General features: G+C 33.3%; 4 protein-coding genes across 4 annotated transcripts; 1 reads left to right on the top strand and 3 right to left on the bottom strand.

Moving 5' to 3' along the window:
* Positions 1-15: 15 nt before the first annotated feature.
* On the bottom strand, positions 16-3,213 carry LOC130968481 (uncharacterized). Its single transcript, XM_057893774.1, has 2 exons — positions 2,808-3,213; positions 16-2,313 (listed from the first exon to the last, which is right to left on the bottom strand). The coding sequence occupies exon 2, from the start codon at positions 2,189-2,191 to the stop codon at positions 431-433; it is 1,761 nt and encodes a 586-aa protein (XP_057749757.1). The 5' UTR covers positions 2,192-2,313; positions 2,808-3,213; the 3' UTR covers positions 16-430.
* A 713-nt stretch (positions 3,214-3,926) lies between these two features.
* On the bottom strand, positions 3,927-6,831 carry LOC130968482 (squalene monooxygenase SE1-like). The gene is made up of 8 exons (XM_057893775.1): positions 6,407-6,831; positions 6,114-6,225; positions 5,851-6,025; positions 5,605-5,773; positions 5,298-5,516; positions 4,938-5,213; positions 4,538-4,816; positions 3,927-4,354 (listed from the first exon to the last, which is right to left on the bottom strand). Exons 1-8 carry the CDS (start codon positions 6,662-6,664, stop codon positions 4,241-4,243), a joined length of 1,602 nt encoding a protein of 533 aa, XP_057749758.1. The 5' UTR covers positions 6,665-6,831; the 3' UTR covers positions 3,927-4,240.
* A 3,335-nt stretch (positions 6,832-10,166) lies between these two features.
* Positions 10,167-12,998, top strand: LOC130969158 (malate dehydrogenase 2, glyoxysomal). Its single transcript, XM_057894772.1, has 9 exons — positions 10,167-10,394; positions 10,549-10,839; positions 11,058-11,372; positions 11,549-11,638; positions 11,735-11,818; positions 12,191-12,226; positions 12,344-12,433; positions 12,516-12,610; positions 12,717-12,998. The coding sequence occupies exons 2-9, from the start codon at positions 10,552-10,554 to the stop codon at positions 12,787-12,789; spliced, it is 1,071 nt and encodes a 356-aa protein (XP_057750755.1). The 5' UTR covers positions 10,167-10,394; positions 10,549-10,551; the 3' UTR covers positions 12,790-12,998.
* Positions 12,999-13,442: 444 nt separating this feature from the next.
* LOC130970712 (transcription factor bHLH25-like) lies at positions 13,443-16,381 on the bottom strand. Its single transcript, XM_057896880.1, has 5 exons — positions 16,325-16,381; positions 15,793-15,841; positions 15,017-15,553; positions 14,292-14,660; positions 13,443-14,022 (listed from the first exon to the last, which is right to left on the bottom strand). The coding sequence occupies exons 2-5, from the start codon at positions 15,826-15,828 to the stop codon at positions 13,948-13,950; spliced, it is 1,017 nt and encodes a 338-aa protein (XP_057752863.1). The 5' UTR covers positions 15,829-15,841; positions 16,325-16,381; the 3' UTR covers positions 13,443-13,947.
* Between the last annotated feature and the right edge of the window lie 2,538 nt (positions 16,382-18,919).

Below are 18,919 nucleotides of genomic sequence, written 5' to 3'. Positions count from 1 at the left end.
ATAAAATAAATGTCAAAATCAAGCTATAACCTAAGCCCAAAATGGCTGGGCAAACATTGCCCCTAAGTGGATAATCCACGGCCAAGGAAGTAGTACTAAGTTAGGGGGTGAATACCTTAGAAATCCAAAAAAATTCGAAGTGAAAAATAAAGACAAGGAAAATGTATAAAAGCGAGCAAATTTCTTCTTCATTTTATTCATACTCTGTTTTTCTTACTCTTTCTACAACCAAGCCTCTCTAGATTTTGATTACAAACCTGCCAATGCTCCAAAGAAAGAAAAAACGTCGTTTCTGTTACACCAGTTGATCGGTGATACGTCTATCTTACATGACCTGAATATTAAGCAGGTCCTAAACATAAGGCTCCCTAGAAGCTAATATGCTAGCTCTTTGATGAACTGCACAGTAAAAATTAGACAACTAAAACTGTTATATGCTATTGATCATCTTGATCATGTCTGCTTTGCAAGTTGTCTTGTAATGTCCAGTTTGATTACACCGACTACAATGCACTGTATGCTTCTCACGGTTAAGGACCTCCACACACATTCGTTTCTTTTCAGGGCGGCCTGGTGGTCTCCTGAATTTTGGTGGTCTTACAACGATGATATCATCCTCCATGGCAGACTCTTCTGTTTTTCTCCATTCAAGCTTTCCTGGGAGGGGTTGTATTTCCTTGGAATATGTTTCTCTGTAACTTGTAACAGTGAAGCACTTCATGGTAAATGAATAGACATCCTTTCGACATGAGATAAGAGCAGCAACTGCATGGGAGCATGGGATCCCATATAGCTGCCAATCACGGCAGGAACAGCTATGGTTACCAATATTTACAATGTCTGATCGATCAGTGGAAAGAACTTCAAACTCTACTTCATCTGATCTAAGGACTTGATATGTAGGTGCCTGACTAACAGCTTCAGAGATTCGCCTCTCAGCTGATGGGGCAAGTACAGAACACCATGAACTGCCTATCGATCGCCTCTCATCAAACTCACTCTTAAGCTTGCTATGAATCCTCTCAATCACCTGGATGATTGGTAACTCTCTGGTTTCAAGAATCCATCTGTTGAACTCCTCAATATTAGAGGATAGATGGCCATATCGAGTCCCTTCAGAATACACAAGGGCCCATTGGGAGGGATGAAATTGCTGTAACCATTTAGCAGCTTCGGGAGAGATCTCCTCTATGTCGACCATTTTTTCTTTGAACGAAGCAGTTGTGGTGGCGTATGCAGACTGCAACAGAAGGTGGACAAGCCTAGAATTCTTGAACACCTTGCCAATGTTTTCGCTTAAGTGACGCAAGCAGAATGCATGAGACGAGTTTGGAAACTTCCTTCTCACTGCATCCACAATACCTTTTTGCCCATCTGACAAAAATATAATCTTTGGTATGCTTCCATTATTCAACTCAAGTGCCTTATGCAACTCAGACAGGAACCATGTCCAGCTGTCATCATTTTCAACATCGACAACACCAAATGCTAGTGGAAACAAACCTCCATCAGCATCAAAAGAAGTTGCTGAAAGCAATGTGCTAAGGTATTTACTCTTCAGCTGGATTCCACCAAACCCAACAATAGGCAAACAACCATTAAGGAAACCATGGATTGATGCATGAAAGGAAACAAAAAGCCTCTGAAAGCGGTTATCTGGACCAGTGGTAAACACCTCTGCAACACTTCCAGGGTTTGTTTTCTTTATCTGTTCACAATATGAAGGGAGCAGGCAATACCCTTCTTCAGAAGAACCATAGATTGCCGCAAGTCCCCGCTCCTTAGCACGCCAAGCTTGCTTATATGGTATAGTTATACCATATTGTTTCTGGATATCGTGTAAGATATCTTTCGGCTTATAATTAATGTTTTCTCGCAACCTTTCTTCTATAAAACCCACAATCCAATCAACAGAAGCCTGGTGGTGGCCATTGTGAGCATTTCTCCCACATGTATGGGTTCCTTCGAGACTTCGTATAGTAAATGTTGGGGAATTAGGTAGCTTGACAGCACGGATTCGCCATGGACAGCCATCTGAGGCACACTTAGCAAAGTAGCGAATCAGGTCACTTTTGATAATACGAAGCTCAAAATGCTGTGCAATAGCAGCTTCTTTAATTGCATTCCGGAATGCCTTCACATCAGGGAATTCTTGACCAACAACAAAAGTGTGGTCTTCCATCAGTTCCATGATGTCAAGGTTTTGGGTCTAAACTCCTATAAGGTAAAGATCAACCCCTCAAACCTGCAATGAGCTAATAACAGCACCATTTTCTCTGCTATATGTGTAAAAGTGCTTCTTCGCTAAACAAACTGTAGTAATCCAACAAAAAATAGAAATAGCACAGCTAATCAATACGTAGTGTTACAATTGAATTCAACAATGAATATGCATGGCAAGGATGTTAGTCTAAAGCAATGTCAAATTCAATAGTCTGTTACTAAAATTACTATTATGTGTTCTGAACCCAAGAATAGAAACAATTTTGGAGTTTATCCGAGTCGAAAATGCTTTGTTGCAGCAGCTTATAAACAAAATATAATCAATAAAAGGTGTTAAGACGAGTATCACACAAGTTTACAACATGAAACAGCTGAAGCCACAGACAAGGAGACAATCCAACAAAAAGCAACGGTTAACAACAGAACCATTGTCAGGAGAGAAGGAAGGATTGAAAAAAAAAATTCAATTTTGTGTTCAACCAAGTTCAAAAACAAGGGTTAGAAGTCTAAATAGGAACATTAGAACGAGGTGAAAGAAAATCAAGATAACGACAAGGGGACAAAAAAGGGAGTAGCTTGGTTACCTGAAGAAGTGGAGAAGAGAGTGATGAGAGTCACTTGAAGATCGATTGGCGTGTCATCCTGTGAGTGAAGAGAGAGAGAGAGACAAAAGAGACAAAGAGAGAAGATGGTGGGAACTGGGAACTGGAGGTGAACACTGAACTGAACAGCTTTGGTATTGTGAACAAAGGTTAGGGTTGATTGGGTCATTTTGAGGTCTTTTGCGTCATTTCAAAAGTAGGGGTATTTCTGACATATCAGTTCCAACCTCCAACTACTCTTACAACGTCTTTCTCCAAAATAAATGTGATAACAAATTAATAAAATTATGTTCAATTATAAAAATTAGTTTATTGTTAGCTTCTTCTGTTAAGTAACAATAAATATGATTTTGCCTAAGCTTAAGTTTTCAATGTTCTTTGATGATGTAGGGTCTTCTATCTATTAAGAAGTTTAATTTTTTTTTCTTTTATTTTTTAAGATGACTTTAATCAAAGTGTTAAGATATTTTTTTATTATGATTAATTTTTAGGTGAGAGTTTATGATTATTATTTTTAAAACAACAAAATTCTCTTTACTAAATTTCTGACTAAATACTTACAAAAAAACTAAATTACTTTATTAGTATTTTGATTAGATATAAAAAAATCAGTTATTAAATTAGATATTCATATAAAATACATATTAAAATATAAAATATATATTAAAAATAAATTAAATAATACATAATTTAGTATATTCTTTTTGTGACTGAATGATTTCGTATGTGCATATAATATTTTTGTTTACCCATATATCATTAATTGCTCGAACGTATACATTTGATGGTTAGCATAAAATTTCTTATTATTTTGCGATAAAAATATTATTTATAAATTAAAATCAATCACAAAAATTTATTATGTAGTTATATATAAATATAATATATGTATTATTTAATTCATTTTTAATATATAATTTACATTAGTAGTTGATTTTAGTAACTGATTTTAATATATATGTAGTATGGTTGTACTTGTGAATAACAATTCTAAATATTGTATGAATAACCAATATCCTAGCTTATATGATTCGCAACGAATGAATACTATCTAGTGTCTTCATCCTATTTTGTGGCCATTATGATTTATGAGCGCTTCAATTGTGACAGTAATGACATCCATTTAATTCTGAATACCATACTAATAGCCAAAAGCCGTGGACTTACTATCAATTTTACAAGTCTGATGCTTGTAAACTTGGTTTTGGTTTGGCCTTTTGGAATTCCAAAAACGTTGTTTAATATTATGTAGTACAATATGTATAGGTTGCAATTTGCATTGCCCTTGTGTGTGATTTTGGAATTGATGGAATCCTCTTATTCTTTTTAGCAGTATTGGACTACCACATGCCCAAAGAATGTGGGAACTGATTTCTATCTATTTCCATCTCTGTCCTTTCAAGATATGTGTGTATTCAATGATGGGAATGAATAGGAGGGGTTCTGTAATATGCCGGCACAGTTGCAGGGAAGAACATTTGTCTTACTCCTTCAGCCTTGATAATGGGGAAAATGATGCCTGATGCACCCTGTAAGGAAAAACAAAAGGACCATTCAAACTCAAGAAAAAGCGAAATGCTACGAGACTATCAGAATTTATTGTTTTTTACTATGATTTAGTTTAGTAATGAACGACATACTTTATCTCATACTTTTAAGCATTGATGGTGAACTGATGAGTAGAAACAATAAATTCTAAGAAAAATGCTTACTGAAATCAGTCTAGCTCCGATCCAAATCCGATTGGGAGAAGGAAATGGTATCAGCAGGCGGCCGACACCATATATAGCAACAGCAAAGAAATGAGCAACGAGGCTGAGCGGCCGCGGATTTAGGCCGGATAGTAGAGCTATTGGTCCATTTGAGAAAACACCTCCAAGGCTCAGATAATCAAAACATGCCTGGCGCATTTCTTTCCTAGCAGGATCAGGTGATGCACAAAACACCTTGTATAATGCACCAGCTAAAGTGTTTATTGTAGATGCCACTGGCTGCAATTACAATCATGATTTGCACTAAGACACTAATAAAATTAAAATTACGTAAGAATGCTCAATATTGAGTTATGGTTAGGCCTTTGCATTGATCTCAAACTAATGATTACTTACTTACCTTGCGCAAGGTGTAGAAAGATTCAAGATAGTTGCAAAGAGAAGCAGCATCATGGAGATCATGCAGAGGCTTAAGTAGATCCCTTAGCACAACAATGTCAGACAAGGCCACGGTCATTCCTCCTCCGGTTAAAGGGTGGCGCATGTTGAAGGCATCTCCCATCAGAAGCGCGCCGGGAGTGGGGTAAGGCCAAGCAGGCATGCTTCTATTTGGCATTGTTCTTATGTTACCCTTATCAACTGCTGCTATAAAAGAATTATACAACTCTCCAGGAACCTGAAACATCAAACTTTCCTAAATTATTTAGACAAAAAAGGTTACATAAAAAATATACATCATACAAGGTACTCATATTGGTACCTGAGGAGCTACCACAGTTTTCAAATAATGAGCCATATCACCATTACCAACAGAAGGTAGTTTTTGGCCAGGCACATCAACCAAACATCGAATCTCGGTGCTGCTGATTGGATAAAACAGAATTGGTGAAGGATCACCCAAGATAACATGTCCATGATTTGCATATGGCAGGTTACAATTCTCTAGGACAAGGCCTACAAAATGAGAAGGTACTTCAACCTGCAGAAACAATTGCATCTCTTAGTCAACAATGCTGAATTACTCTAATGGAGTTGAAAAGAAAATGAATCCAGTATCTTTCCTTTACCTGGGGATTGCAAAGAGAACGCCTCAAATTGGAAAAGCATCCATCACATACTATGGTCAGGGGAGCCTTTGCTATGAACTCTTGTCCACTCTTGGTTTTGTAGTGCACACCTTTGATGGTTCCATTTTCTTCAAGTAGAGATGTGACAGTTCCTTGCTCCAATTTTACACTGCACAAAATTGGGATTGAATTTTAGAGACAGTTGAATTCATATATCAAAATGAAAGGATGATGAAGGGTGTGTACTTTGGAAGAGATGAAGCCTTTTCTCGCATTCTCTGTATGAAGCGGCCGTTGTGAAAGCTTCTACCAGAAACATCACTGTCAAAATTTTCCAAGGGATAAGACAGCCTGGTGTTCTTTCCATCCTTGTAAAGAGCATAGCCAAACACTTTCTGAGCATCAATCTGGTCTACACAATCTGCAAGAATTCAAGAATCCGTTTATTTAGATTTTCAAGATATGATTTTGATCATCAGAGGCTGGAGATCTTAGATTTCCTTGCTTACCCTGAAGACCCAATTCAAGTAACTTGAGATATCCCCCAGGCTGAAGCAATTCACCAACAATTCTGTCAGGTTCATTCAAGTCTCTCTCAATCACATGCACTTGCCTTCCATCCTATGATTACCTCAAAATGAAATCACTCATCATTCTAATAGGCTTCTCTAAAACATGTTCTTTGTCTATCTAGTTACATTAGCACTTGATGGATCAGAAAATGGATAGAAAAACAATATATATATGACCATCTTGAACATATCTTTCATACAAACTTGGGTATAAAGAAGAAGCTGCATACCTTTCCAAGCGTGTAAGCAAGAGCTGCACCGGCAACTCCGGCGCCGACAATGATAACATCTCTGCTTTCTTCAGCCTCTTGAGTGTATGCTCCTCCATCTTGTGATGCCTCTGCTGCAGACCCTCCTTTAAACTTAACATATATTGATGAACTTGAACCGGTGATCTTCCTCTTCTCTGAAAAACTATAGACCGCAAACAAAAACACCAAAGTGCTAACCAAGATCCCTCCCACTCCCACAAGATACTGATATTCCATTGTTATTTGCAAAGAAGAAATTTATGATTTGTTCAAAGTCTTGTTATGAATGTGTTGCTAGCTGTTTATATGTGAGATTTGACGTATTACTACAAACCAATCAGCCTTTATTGTTTTGCTTTTATAGGGGGCAGTTGGTTGTAGTTTTCAATACTTAACTAGTAAGTATAATTCATTATTTTCAGTTATTTGTTTGCTTTTCTCTTAATTTGGATATCAAATTTTTCCTTGAGAGTCAAGAAAATGGATTATTCATTTACGTATATAACTACCCCTGCTATTACGTTTGTCCTTCTAATATTTATTTGCTTATGATGGAATAACAAAATTTGAGACAAATAATGTGCAAGACACAATTGAATTGTTCCAACAGGCAAAGTACAAACCATTCCCTAAACACACATTGAGGTGAATATTCTTGCACACCACATTTAACTTAAAATCTTAAGAAAACATCTTAATAAGTTTCTTATCTTATAAATCCTTTATTCTTTCTTATTTTTTTTAATATGAGACTAATTTCATACAATATTCTTCACCTTGTAACATTAACAATCATACAATCATGGGTTTAATGTGTACGTGATAACTAGAGGAGGCAATGTGCATGTGACCAATATAGCTTAGAGATATAAGTGGCTTTGTCATTAATAACCTTGCACGAAATTTTGCCCATATCCTTATTAAATACTCTTTTTTTAGGAATGATGTATTTCTTTTTTAATTTTCTATTTATTAGATTTATATTTATATTTATATTAATTCAAATTTAAATTTTATAATTTAAAATATTTTATCTTTTATTTTTATTTTTTAATAATAAATTAATTTTTAAAAAAGTACTGCTCTATTTATTTTTTTTCAAAACACATTTATATTGTCTTAATAGTAGAATATCTCTTAAAATGAATCCCAACTTTGAGTTTAAATAACATTTTTGTGAATTTAATATTATATCGTTTGAGTTATAGCTTGTTGGATTCTGGAAATCCTCTCATGTTATATTATGATAATAAATAATAAATAATGAGTTCTTTAAAATGGAATTATATATTATGTTATACAAGCTCGTGTTTAACGAGGGAAAAATAAAAATTATACGAGTCCTCGCAATGCACGAGTTGACATCTATCTATGTGAATCGCCATCATATTTTATGAAATTAATTACAAACCATATGCAACATGCTCTCGTAGCTAGTCTCCTTTATAGTAATGCAGCCATCCCCTTAAGACGTAACTTGAATATCTTCAATTTCCGTCAACTTCGCGTTGTGCCATACACTACAAAAGGATTTTTTTAATTATTTAAATTAAAAAATATAATATTTAACAAAATGTGTTATATATAGAAAAGTTATTATTTAAATTGACATTACACATTTCGAATACTGTGGAGAAAAACGTGTCAAATAATAACTGAGTTTTTGGACAGAGAGTATTTGAAATGTGTAATGTCGATCAATTTAAAATAATAATTTTTTATATATTACGAATTTCGATAAATATTATATTTTATTATATGAAAAATGATCTCGAAAAATGAAAACCAACCGTCTTTTTATTACTATTGAAATTTAGCTAAGGAGATAATTGATTATGACATTTTATTCTATTCTAAGTTAATTTAATTTAAGATGCCCTCAAAATCTTTGATTTTTATTGTAATTATGTCTAAATTATAATAATCCGTAATTGTAGATTCTGTAACAAGGCTAGCTGGTCATATTTAGGCCTAGTTTCCATAACTAATTTAATTAAGTTCATTTTGATAAAATAATTTAAATAATAAATAATTTTATTAAAAGTAATTTATAAATAAGTTATTTTGTACTTAGATTTTTAACTCTAAAAGTACTTATTTTATAGAAATATAATGAAAAATAGAAGTATTACGAGAGAAGTCATTTTTTTAACTTCTCTATAAGCTCTTAAATAACTTTTTAAAAAGTTGTAATTTAATTTTAAAAATTACACCAGACATTAATACTACTATTTTTCATAAGTCAAAAATTAAAAAAAGTTACTTCTAAAGTTTTCCAAACTCCGGCCCTTAATCCTAGTAACTGTAGTTATAGTTAGATTATGGACATAGACAGGTACTTAAATTTGCAAAATTCGTGTATAAGTCAACTAGGGTTATAAGTATAGTGGAGACTACGTCACACTTTCCCTTTCTTGTTTATAAAATTTTAAATTACCCACATCATGATTCATGGATGTGTTAGACTCTTGGTATTAAGAAATGTAGGTGGGTGTCCCAAACTCAAAAGAATATGTACAAATAAATTCAATTATCTATGTGTTGGACTTATGATTATGAGATTGCCTACTAAACAAGTCTTTCATATCCACACCACAAATAAATCATTTTTTTATTTTTAATATTGGAGTAATAACGGTGTGTTTTTTTTAATATAAACTGATAATATATTATTCTCAAATGTGAAATTCATTAATTAGAGAAATAAAAATTAGGTAGATATGTGAAAAGTACAAAAATAAATACATATTAGAATATAATATATACATTAAAAATAAGTTTAACAATACATATATTTATAAATAGATATATAATAACTTATTTTTATTGCTGATTTTGGTATATACATAATATTTTTACATAAATTTTATATTATGAAAGTGATTAAATTTACACAATTATGACAAGTTGGGCCACCTTTTTTGTTGGACAAAGTTGGGCTAGCTTAATAACAAGACTATGCAACCAACGTTTTTAATTTTGGTTATACTAGGGTACAAGAAGCCTTATGCTCTTGATAGGCTGACGGACCCATCAGATATTGAGACCGCTGCACAGCTAAGAATCATAGGTTAAGAAAGAATAGGGATTGGGCTTTGCGTTCATGTTTACCCTGCCAAAATAATTGAAACGAAAGAAAATGTCAAAAAAGAAAGACAAAAACCCATTTTCAAAGAACAAAGACAAAAAAAAGGAATTCTTCACAACCCAAATTTTTTTTTCTCAATTCCTCAGAGAAAAATAAGTGCAAAAAAAAAAAAAAAGTGTCTTATGTATTTTTATTCTAAATATAAAAAAAGTTCCAACCAAAAATACACTTTTTAATTTTGATATTAAAAAAATATATATTACAGCATCATTAAAGTATGATGTGTTTGATTTGGGTGTAAAGTACACAAATCTGATATTAGATTTATGTACTTGAATTTTATAATATATAAATTTGATCTTTAGATTTATGTAATTAAATTTTAAAAAATTTTATAATACATAAATTTGACTCAAATCAGATTCTCAAATTTTATTGTCTTTTTCTGTTCTCAAATAATTTGATTGTCTAATTTATTTAATAACAAATAAAAATTAATTCTATATCAAAAGAAAAATATCAATTTTTTCAATAATATAGCATTACACACCAATTCTCTCCGTGTAAAAAAAAAAAAAAAAAAAGAGTCCGAAAATAGAACTAGAAATAAAAAAGTACAAGGGAAATATTAAATTGTGAAATGATTGCATCACACACTTCAAAAAGTTCAGCACAACACAATTTGGCTCTTCTCTTCTTCACTAAAAGCCATTTTGATCCATGATAGAGGCCGATGGAACTTGAGCTAAAATCCTGAGATCCACATTCACTTTAGCTCAACATTATCAAAAACAAGGATAAGCCTTCACAAACAATTGGGTTCCACACAAAACTCTTTTTTTGCTTCTCATTTTAATATTTGAAGAAAAAACATTGGACGTATGTGTCAACTTCTTGGTTCCCATTATTTCTCATTTATATATTTTATCCATTCATCTGTATTGTTCATTTGATGTCTAGTTTTTTATTTACACCCATATATAACAGAAAGTGCTAACTGCTTCTAAGTCTTGTTTCTCAAATACTTTCATAGAACATGGAAGCACGTGCAGCGGCTAATCATCGTATTGCAAGAATCACCTCTCATCTTCAGCCACCCAATTTCAAGGATGGTGGTGATGTTCTTGTTGAGAGGGCTGAGTGCAGGGCAAAAGGAGGGGCACCGGGATTCAAGGTAGCAATCTTGGGGGCTGCTGGTGGAATTGGCCAATCCCTATCTTTGCTGATGAAGATTAATCCCTTGGTCTCAGTTCTTCATCTCTATGATGTTGTTAACACCCCTGGTGTCACTGCTGATGTTAGTCATATGGACACTGGTGCTGTGGTAATCTCCTTTTACTGTCTTCTTCATGGATTGTTGCATAATTCTTGATTATCGAATAGCAGCTTATCACAAAATTGTTGTCTGTGTTAAATGGGGATGTTATTTAGGTGAAGGTTATATGAATTGATTTTATAGCCAAATTGGTGCTGGAACTTAGTAATCTTTAGCTGCTATGTGTTGTTATGTTCAAATTATTCCCACTTTTTTGGGATTGTTAGGTTCGCGGCTTTCTGGGGCAGCCGCAACTTGAGGGCGCACTCACTGGGATGGACCTGGTAATTATACCTGCTGGTGTCCCAAGGAAACCCGGGATGACAAGGGATGATTTGTTTAAGATAAATGCTGGAATTGTGAAGACCCTTTGTGAAGGAATTGCCAAGTTCTGTCCCAATGCAATTGTCAACTTGATTAGCAATCCAGTGAACTCCACTGTTGCAATTGCTGCTGAGGTTTTCAAAAAAGCTGGTACCTATGATCCAAAGCGGCTGCTAGGTGTTACAACCCTGGATGTTGTGAGGGCAAATACTTTTGTGGTAAGCATTACTTTCCTGTTCTTCCTGGAATTATAAGTAGAGAGTCTCGAACACACCTTCTGTAGGTTAAATGTTATGTCAAATTTTTTATGGTAAATATTTTTGAAACAGTATACTTTATTGCTTGAAATTGACTAAGTAAAGACTAATGTAAGTCAATCTGTTTATCCATGCAGGCAGAGGTACTTGGAGTGGATCCAAGAGAGGTTGATGTTCCAGTGGTGGGAGGCCATGCAGGAGTCACAATACTGCCTCTTTTGTCGCAGGTGCAGAGTCCTCCCTTAAGCCTTCTGTTCCTCCCTTTTTAAAATCTAGAACCCATGCTTATCTTTTTCTTTCAAAACTGTGTATTTTGTTTGTAGGTTAAGCCTCCTAGTAGCTTCACTGCAGAAGAAGTTGAATACCTGACAAATCGCATCCAAAATGGTGGAACGGAAGTTGTTGAGGTAAATGCCATACAAGTCAATTGCTTAAAGATGTAACTGAAGTAGAAGGGACAGGAAGCAAAAAATGAAATTTGACTCTCCCTTTCAACCTTCCTTCGAATTTATTTCTGCTTAATGCCACATATCACCTATGATATATTATTCATGGCGAGTATAATCTGCTACAACAACTGTCGGTTACTCCCAGTTCTATTCTACGATAATAAAAGGAAAATATAATCCGATACTACAAGTAACGATAGTTAACTAACATTATTTTCATATCAATGACAGTTGAAATTTACAAAATCTCAAATATTGTATCCTATCCCTTGTATGTATCTGGTTTGTGATTGATCCACCATAAGATAATCACGATTATTCATGTTACAGGCAAAAGCTGGAGCTGGTTCTGCAACACTATCAATGGTTAGCAGCTTATATTTATTATGTATATTTCTATGTTTACAAGCATTGTTAATTAGTACCAACTGAGTCTACTCCAAGTGGCAAGACTAACTTGAAAATCCACTCTCGATTGAGTAGGCATATGCAGCTTCCAAGTTTGCTGACGCATGCCTCCGTGGCTTGAAGGGAGAAGCCGGAGTGGTGGAATGTTCTTTTGTGCAGTCCCAGGTGCCATGTTCAAGTCCTTATTTCATTGCACAGTATAATGCTATACTTTTTTACTTCTCTTTTAACATTATGTTTTAAACAGGTGACGGAACTTCCCTTCTTCGCAACCAAGGTACGTCTTGGTCGCAGTGGAGCAGAAGAGGTTTTTCAACTTGGTCCCCTGAATGAGTATGAAAGGTATGATAGGAGATTACTAAACTCTTAGTATTTAGCAAATATCTTTGTTGGAATTGGTAGCAATAATGTAACACAAAGTAAATTTCTGATGTTAAATACTTAACAGGATTGGATTGGAGAAAGCAAAGCAAGAGTTAGCAGGAAGCATCCAGAAGGGGATAGATTTCATCAGAAAATAAGTGATATCAGGAAAATCTGTTTTTGTCTTCTTCTATAATGACCCTATGTACTATTTCCCCCTTGTTCATAGTAAATTCTTAAGAATATAGTATTCCAAATTTTTGGTGTCATCCATTCCTTAATGTTGATCTTAAAGGATTTGGCATCAATGGAAGCATAATGATCTGAAAGACAATATACAAAACTGGCCTTTTGTACTATTTCCATATACCACTGTTTTCTTTAATCTTTCACTTATCCTCCCAACATATTTGTTTCAAAAATCATGATCCTTCAATAATATAATTATATGGAAAATATTAAGTGACATTCATGAAAAATTCTAATACATTGAGGGGCTGGCAGAGGGCGAAATCATAACAAGATCTTTAGTATAATCTTCTGTGGGGACTAAGATTAAAAAGAATGTGTACAAGGATTCACTTAGCTAACATTAAGAAAACATATAATAATATTAGAACCCTTCTCATTTAACATTTATGGTCTCCATTTATCAGGACAACATTCACTATTTTGAAGCATTTTTCTTTTGCATGCTGATATATGCTAATGCCGTGCACGAAAACATGCAAGTTAAACATTCATACAAATAATTGAAGATACAGTTATTAATTGACTTGAAGCAAACATTTTTGGTACGAAACATTTTTTTATTTAACAGAAATAAACTTACAAGAATGCAACAAAAGACCTGTTTGTCGAGACCACCCAAAAAAGAAACCAATGATCCTTTTTCTAAAGATTTACTTCAAGTAGAAGAAGAACTGTGCTAGAAAGTAGAAACAGATGGGGTTGAACTTTTCAACCTGATGCCAAAAAATGCCTAGCAAGCTGTACAAGCCACTGTAGAAACATGATGGGGTGGAACCGTGGAAGTAACATGATCAACTTGTTGATCATGCAAAAAGTATATGTTGACAGAAAAGCCCCTCATGCAAAATGAACCACTGGTGGCAATGTAGCATGCTTGAGGTAAATAATGGTTTGGTTAAGGTGGCAGACATTACAGGCTTTGCAAGTTGCAAGCATGAACATAAATGAAGTAACATAAACTGCTATGTGTATATATAGTTGACACTAGACAGTAAATCCTATTATTTATTCTTATACTTTTGAGTGGTGACGGATTCTGCTTGATTTAGACAAATGGAACTTCTTCAAATGATAGATGCAAAAGTTGAGCGCAGGTTTCTCGCAAGCTCCTTCACTGTCATGCAAAATCCCTTTTCCATCTGCAAATCAAAAAAATATTTTTCCTCATTGAAAGACAAATTATGTTTGCTACTAAAAAATATGATTATGCATGCATGGAAAATTAGAAATCGAGCTATTCTTTTTTTCGTCGGCACTAACATTATCCAGATATACCATGATCAACTATAACAAATCATTGTTGATGTATCTATTCTAATAAGTGATAACATAGTTCCATTTTTTGATTTAGTTATTAGGCTGTTATTTGCATGTAGCTTTCATTCCATAGAATTGGTACTCAAGTTACCTGAGCAATAATAGTTATATCTAAGGCCCAGCTCCCAAATGTCATGGCACTGCTATTGGTAACTTTTAGATGGAGTTTCTCAATTTGATTGATTGATTTTTCTACAACTCCTCTTTTCTTCTCGCAGTGGATTCTTATGAGAACATTTATATCACAGAATCTTGCTTCAATTTCAGGTAATGCCTCATGGAAGATACCCTCATATTCTAAAGAAGCGTCTTCTGCATCATTGGATAATTGAGATTTTTTCACAAATACTACAGATTCCACCGCTTTTCTCATGTTCTGTTCTTCCTCAAGAGCCTTCACCTTCTCTTGCAATTGCTTTAAGTATTTGATAGCATCTCCAAGAACAGAAGCTTTGTCTGTCTGTTAGTAGCATGTTCAAAAAGAGATCAATGAATGCATTTATGTGTTAGAGCAACAGCATGGACAAAAGAACACAACCACCACAAAATATATTTTCAAACTCATAACATAATTCCACATATTTATGAGCTTCCTGCTAAGCGTTAAATAGAGTTCAACTAGGAAACCAACTACTTTTTGGCCAATATCAGCCAACTTTTTTGAAGTTGCCCTTTTACTCTAAATTCTAAACACCAGATCTTAAACTACTAAACAAATGCTCCAATATATGTTCACAGTTATGAAAGACAGAAACAACAAACAGTCAACTAAGGATCATAGCAAGCCAAATATCTCTTTAACCAAATGTTGTATACCTTCTGTAGTCCAGGAACAAGGGCAGATAGAGCAATGAACCGCTGGCTGAGCTTCTCTCGACGCTTCCTTTCGGCTATTATGTGGTCTTGAGGTTGAGAAAGTCTAGAACGTGGCCCTACATGCTTAGTCGCCTGACTAGCCTCGAACACATATTGATTTCCTAATGTTCCTTGAAAGTTCATGTCTTTAGGAGTTGTGTCATTCATTTTAGGACAAACCATCTCATCCTTAGACTTCACCACTTCCAACTGGTTTATATAATTGGGATCCACAAATGAAAGAAGAGTTGAGCAAGAAGCAAATTGTGCCTCGGATGGAGTTTTAGTTGGACACCAGCTATTGTTCTTGAGATGTTTTGTAGGTCTGTCAATGTTAGAAAGTGAAGTTTCCATGGAAGTTTTGGGGTTGAAACTGGGATGAGAGAATGAATGTTGCTGTAAAGTCTCTCCAAAAGCAGCAGCAATCGGAAGTAAAGTAGGCTCATCAATAGAGCTCAAATGCCACTGATGAAGATAGGTAGGATCTTCCATTATTTCCTGCAAATTCAGAAGAAATTATGTTCATTATAGTCACTACATACAGAAACATTTCAGGGTCTTCATAACACATTTTATCAACCAATATCAAATTCAAAACCAGAATGACATAGAGTGTATATTCACATTTCAATTCTTCATTAGATATTTGCCTTGATTTCCAAATACAGTATAAAATAATACATACTTATTTATGTTCTAATAATAATGATTTACAGCACAGGAGCTTTATATCTTACCAGATCAGTTAACCCTCTGAGGGAAGAAATATCCATAAGAAAACAACTCCTGCAATCAAAAGAGCTCTCAAGAAACTATCCTGGAAGAGAAGATTCAGCTAGAGTTGCTGAGGTTTGGAACTTAAATTTTCAGCAGATGATAGTAAGTTAGTAACATCTGCTAAATACTTAAATGGCCATTATAGCCTAAAACATTTGAAGAAGGAAAGCCCCTCATACCAAAAACACAACACTCCCATGCACTGGCATTTAAAGCAATTATATTCTTATGCACTTGCAGCTTATATATACTACTAGTGGTGCATCATAATTTGTATGTTTAATCTTTTTTGAATAAAAAAGATATAGTATGTGAGTTAAAAAAAGTAAAAGTTCAGCATCGGAAAGAAAAGTTTAGGTTTTTTTTTTTAAAATTACCATTGTGAAATTACCATTGTAAAACACAAAAATTGGATTTGAGAACCCCTTTATATATATGTATAGATATAGATAAAGATGTAAATTAATAATGTGAGTTTGGTGAAAAGCTTACTCATCAACAGATGTGGCAGTTTTTAAGGTTGCTGATCCCCAGTCCTCACAAATAACATGGTATACTATGCCACACAATGATATACTATCACAAACATAGCAGTTGCAGTTTATATACACAGATAATTTAGGGAGGGATTTACATTTACTTAGAAACTTGTGGGGGGTAATAGTATAAGCTTTTTCAATTATAAGTATCATAAAAAGTCGACTTTGTAATTATATGGAAGATGAATTTTTAAATGATTATTTAATAACATATATAAAAACAGAAATATTTGATTGGATTGACAAAAAAAAATTATTTAATCTTTTTAAAATATAAAATCTAGCTAAAAAATAAAATTTTTATTTATTATTTTATTATTATTTAAATGACTATTTTAATATTTTAATTTGTTAGTTAAATAATTTTAAGATTAATCAGATTTTATAATAACAAAATATAATTATAAAAGTTATTATCGTATTATGTTTATAGTTTAGCAATCATGCTATGCGTAGACAAAAAATCAATCACATATTGAAATATAAAATAAATATTTTTTATTTTTTTTATCAAAAGATAGGAGATTCAAACCCACAACCTCTTAATTGAATATGGAAAGATTATGCCATTTGAGTTATTACTCATTGACAAATATAAAATAAACATTAAAAATAAACTACAGAATATATGTATTTATATACAAATACATTATTACTAATTCAGTGACTAATTTTTAATATACACATAATATTTTTTATATTTTTCTTTTATTATCAAAAATTTCTGGATCCGTGTATATATATAGTATGTCATGATACCAATTCTTTCAAAAGTTTAAATTCATAGAATAAGACAAATATAATAAATAGTTATAATTTTTAACATACTTCTTAAAGAAAGAGCCTCTATTGAATTTGCTTGATTCTTTTGTATAGACTTTTATTTTTCTCCTTTTATTTGTCATTGAATTCTTAAGGGAAGCTTGGCTAGCCGGCCAGTACGTCGATCTCATAAAACATAGGCTTGGGCTACCTGCCAACTCCGCTCCCTGCGCCGAAAAAACTTTTTTTTCACTAAAGATTGGAAAATTCGAACCCAAGATCTTTAAATGAGTATGAAGAGACTATGCCATTTGAACTATAATTTATTAGCCTTAAATTCTAGACTTTTGGACATAGAATTCTGATACTATATCATGATATTATTTTTTTTAGAAATTTAAACTAATAGAAAGAGAATATATATATATATATATATATATATATATATATATATATATATAATGTGTGTGTATGTATTTCTTGTAATTACTTGAGGCCCTACATGACCCCTTTGTATAATCTCAAGCTAGGAAAGATATGCTCACGGGTTTTTTATGTGAATAGGCTTGGACAACCAGAGATACCTTAAGTTTGTAAAAATTGTATATGAGTGAAAGAAAATGATATATATCTCATTTTATATTCAGTAGCTCCGTTCAGCTGAAAAATTAATAGCTTCGGTCTTTGTTGTTTTGTAGACTTTTTGAGATGTTCTTCACCAACTAGTGATTGAAATTTTGAATTAAGTGTTCGCAAATCAAATGATCATGTTTGAGAATGTGGTCCCTCACGCACCATGTCCAATGCCTCAAGGTACGTACTTATTTTCCCAATTCCCTAAAGCTACGTTCCTAGCTGCTTCCTTCTTAATTGCCTCTCGTTAATTTTCTTGGTCAAAGATTACTTACAATCATAACCAAAGAAAATAAAGAAGCAATTCAAGCTTATTAGCCATGGCCAACCAATTCTCTAACAAAATAGCACATAACTATGAGATATTGTGGGATGATATTAGTCACCAATATAATTAATTAGTAGTTGGTTGGTTTGAAATTTTTTTCAAACATGAATCCATAATTCATATTAAGCATAAGGTTATTCATACTGTAATAATAATAATTATAAAGCTGAGTTTGCCACATTTAGGTGGAACACAGCAGAGTTAATAGTTTCCATTGACGTGTGGAGTTATAAGTCAATTGCCAAGTGGCATTTGTAGTTAGAAAATCTAGCTAGCAATGGTGTGGCACATTGAACAGCCGTACTAGGAGCCCACACAGTAACAAAATATAATTGCTAAGATAAGTTTGAACTCTAATTTGTTTAAAAAAAATATTTAATTTAAAAAATATAAAAACAACTAATTTTTAAATATTTGATATATATATATATATATATATATATATATATATATATATATATATATATATATATATATATATATTCTTGTGTGAGTAATCTGGGTATAAGTTGATTCTTGAGAGTCAATGCCAAATTGTTATGATCAACACCAAATTATAGGTTTCGAGGGTCTGAGCTCTTCGTCCAGGAATAGATTACGCCGTGGAGGGTGTGAATAAAGAGGGAGTGTATCTGTAAAAGGCACTCCGATGTTTAAATTAGTATTGTGTACTCAGTGTGTTTTTCGAGAATAAAATATCATACCTTTATAAGTGGGGTGGAATAAGTCGATTATGCTTCTGACGGTTACCTGTATTGGAAAGCAGTTATTATAGATTGATAGGTTACAATGTCAGGTCGAACGTTTTTATTCTAGATCATAATT

The sequence above is a fragment of the Arachis stenosperma genome, chromosome 3 (genome assembly GCF_014773155.1).
Source record: "Arachis stenosperma cultivar V10309 chromosome 3, arast.V10309.gnm1.PFL2, whole genome shotgun sequence".
NCBI classification, from domain to species: Eukaryota; Viridiplantae; Streptophyta; class Magnoliopsida; order Fabales; family Fabaceae; genus Arachis; species Arachis stenosperma.
Note: the sequence above shows the minus strand (reverse complement) of the source record. Positions and strands in the feature narration are given on the sequence as shown.

Excerpts from the sequence above, each read along its gene's own strand:
- LOC130968481 (XM_057893774.1), bottom strand. The coding sequence starts at position 2,191 with ATGGAACTGATGGAAGACCACACTTTTGTTGTTGGTCAAGAATTCCCT.
- LOC130968482 (XM_057893775.1), bottom strand. The coding sequence starts at position 6,664 with ATGGAATATCAGTATCTTGTGGGAGTGGGAGGGATCTTGGTTAGCACT. Across the intron at positions 5,517-5,604 it reads GTTCTCTTTGCAATCCCCAG|GTTGAAGTACCTTCTCATTT; the intron begins GTAAAGGAAAGA and ends TTGTTTCTGCAG. Across the intron at positions 5,214-5,297 it reads AAACTGTGGTAGCTCCTCAG|GTTCCTGGAGAGTTGTATAA; the intron begins GTACCAATATGA and ends TTGATGTTTCAG.
- LOC130969158 (XM_057894772.1), top strand. The coding sequence starts at position 10,552 with ATGGAAGCACGTGCAGCGGCTAATCATCGTATTGCAAGAATCACCTCT. Across the intron at positions 10,840-11,057 it reads ATATGGACACTGGTGCTGTG|GTTCGCGGCTTTCTGGGGCA; the intron begins GTAATCTCCTTT and ends TGGGATTGTTAG. Across the intron at positions 11,819-12,190 it reads GTGGAACGGAAGTTGTTGAG|GCAAAAGCTGGAGCTGGTTC; the intron begins GTAAATGCCATA and ends TTCATGTTACAG.
- LOC130970712 (XM_057896880.1), bottom strand. The coding sequence starts at position 15,828 with ATGGATATTTCTTCCCTCAGAGGGTTAACTGATCTG. Across the intron at positions 14,661-15,016 it reads TTGTTCCTGGACTACAGAAG|ACAGACAAAGCTTCTGTTCT; the intron begins GTATACAACATT and ends TGCTACTAACAG. Across the intron at positions 14,023-14,291 it reads ATATAACTATTATTGCTCAG|ATGGAAAAGGGATTTTGCAT; the intron begins GTAACTTGAGTA and ends TTTGATTTGCAG.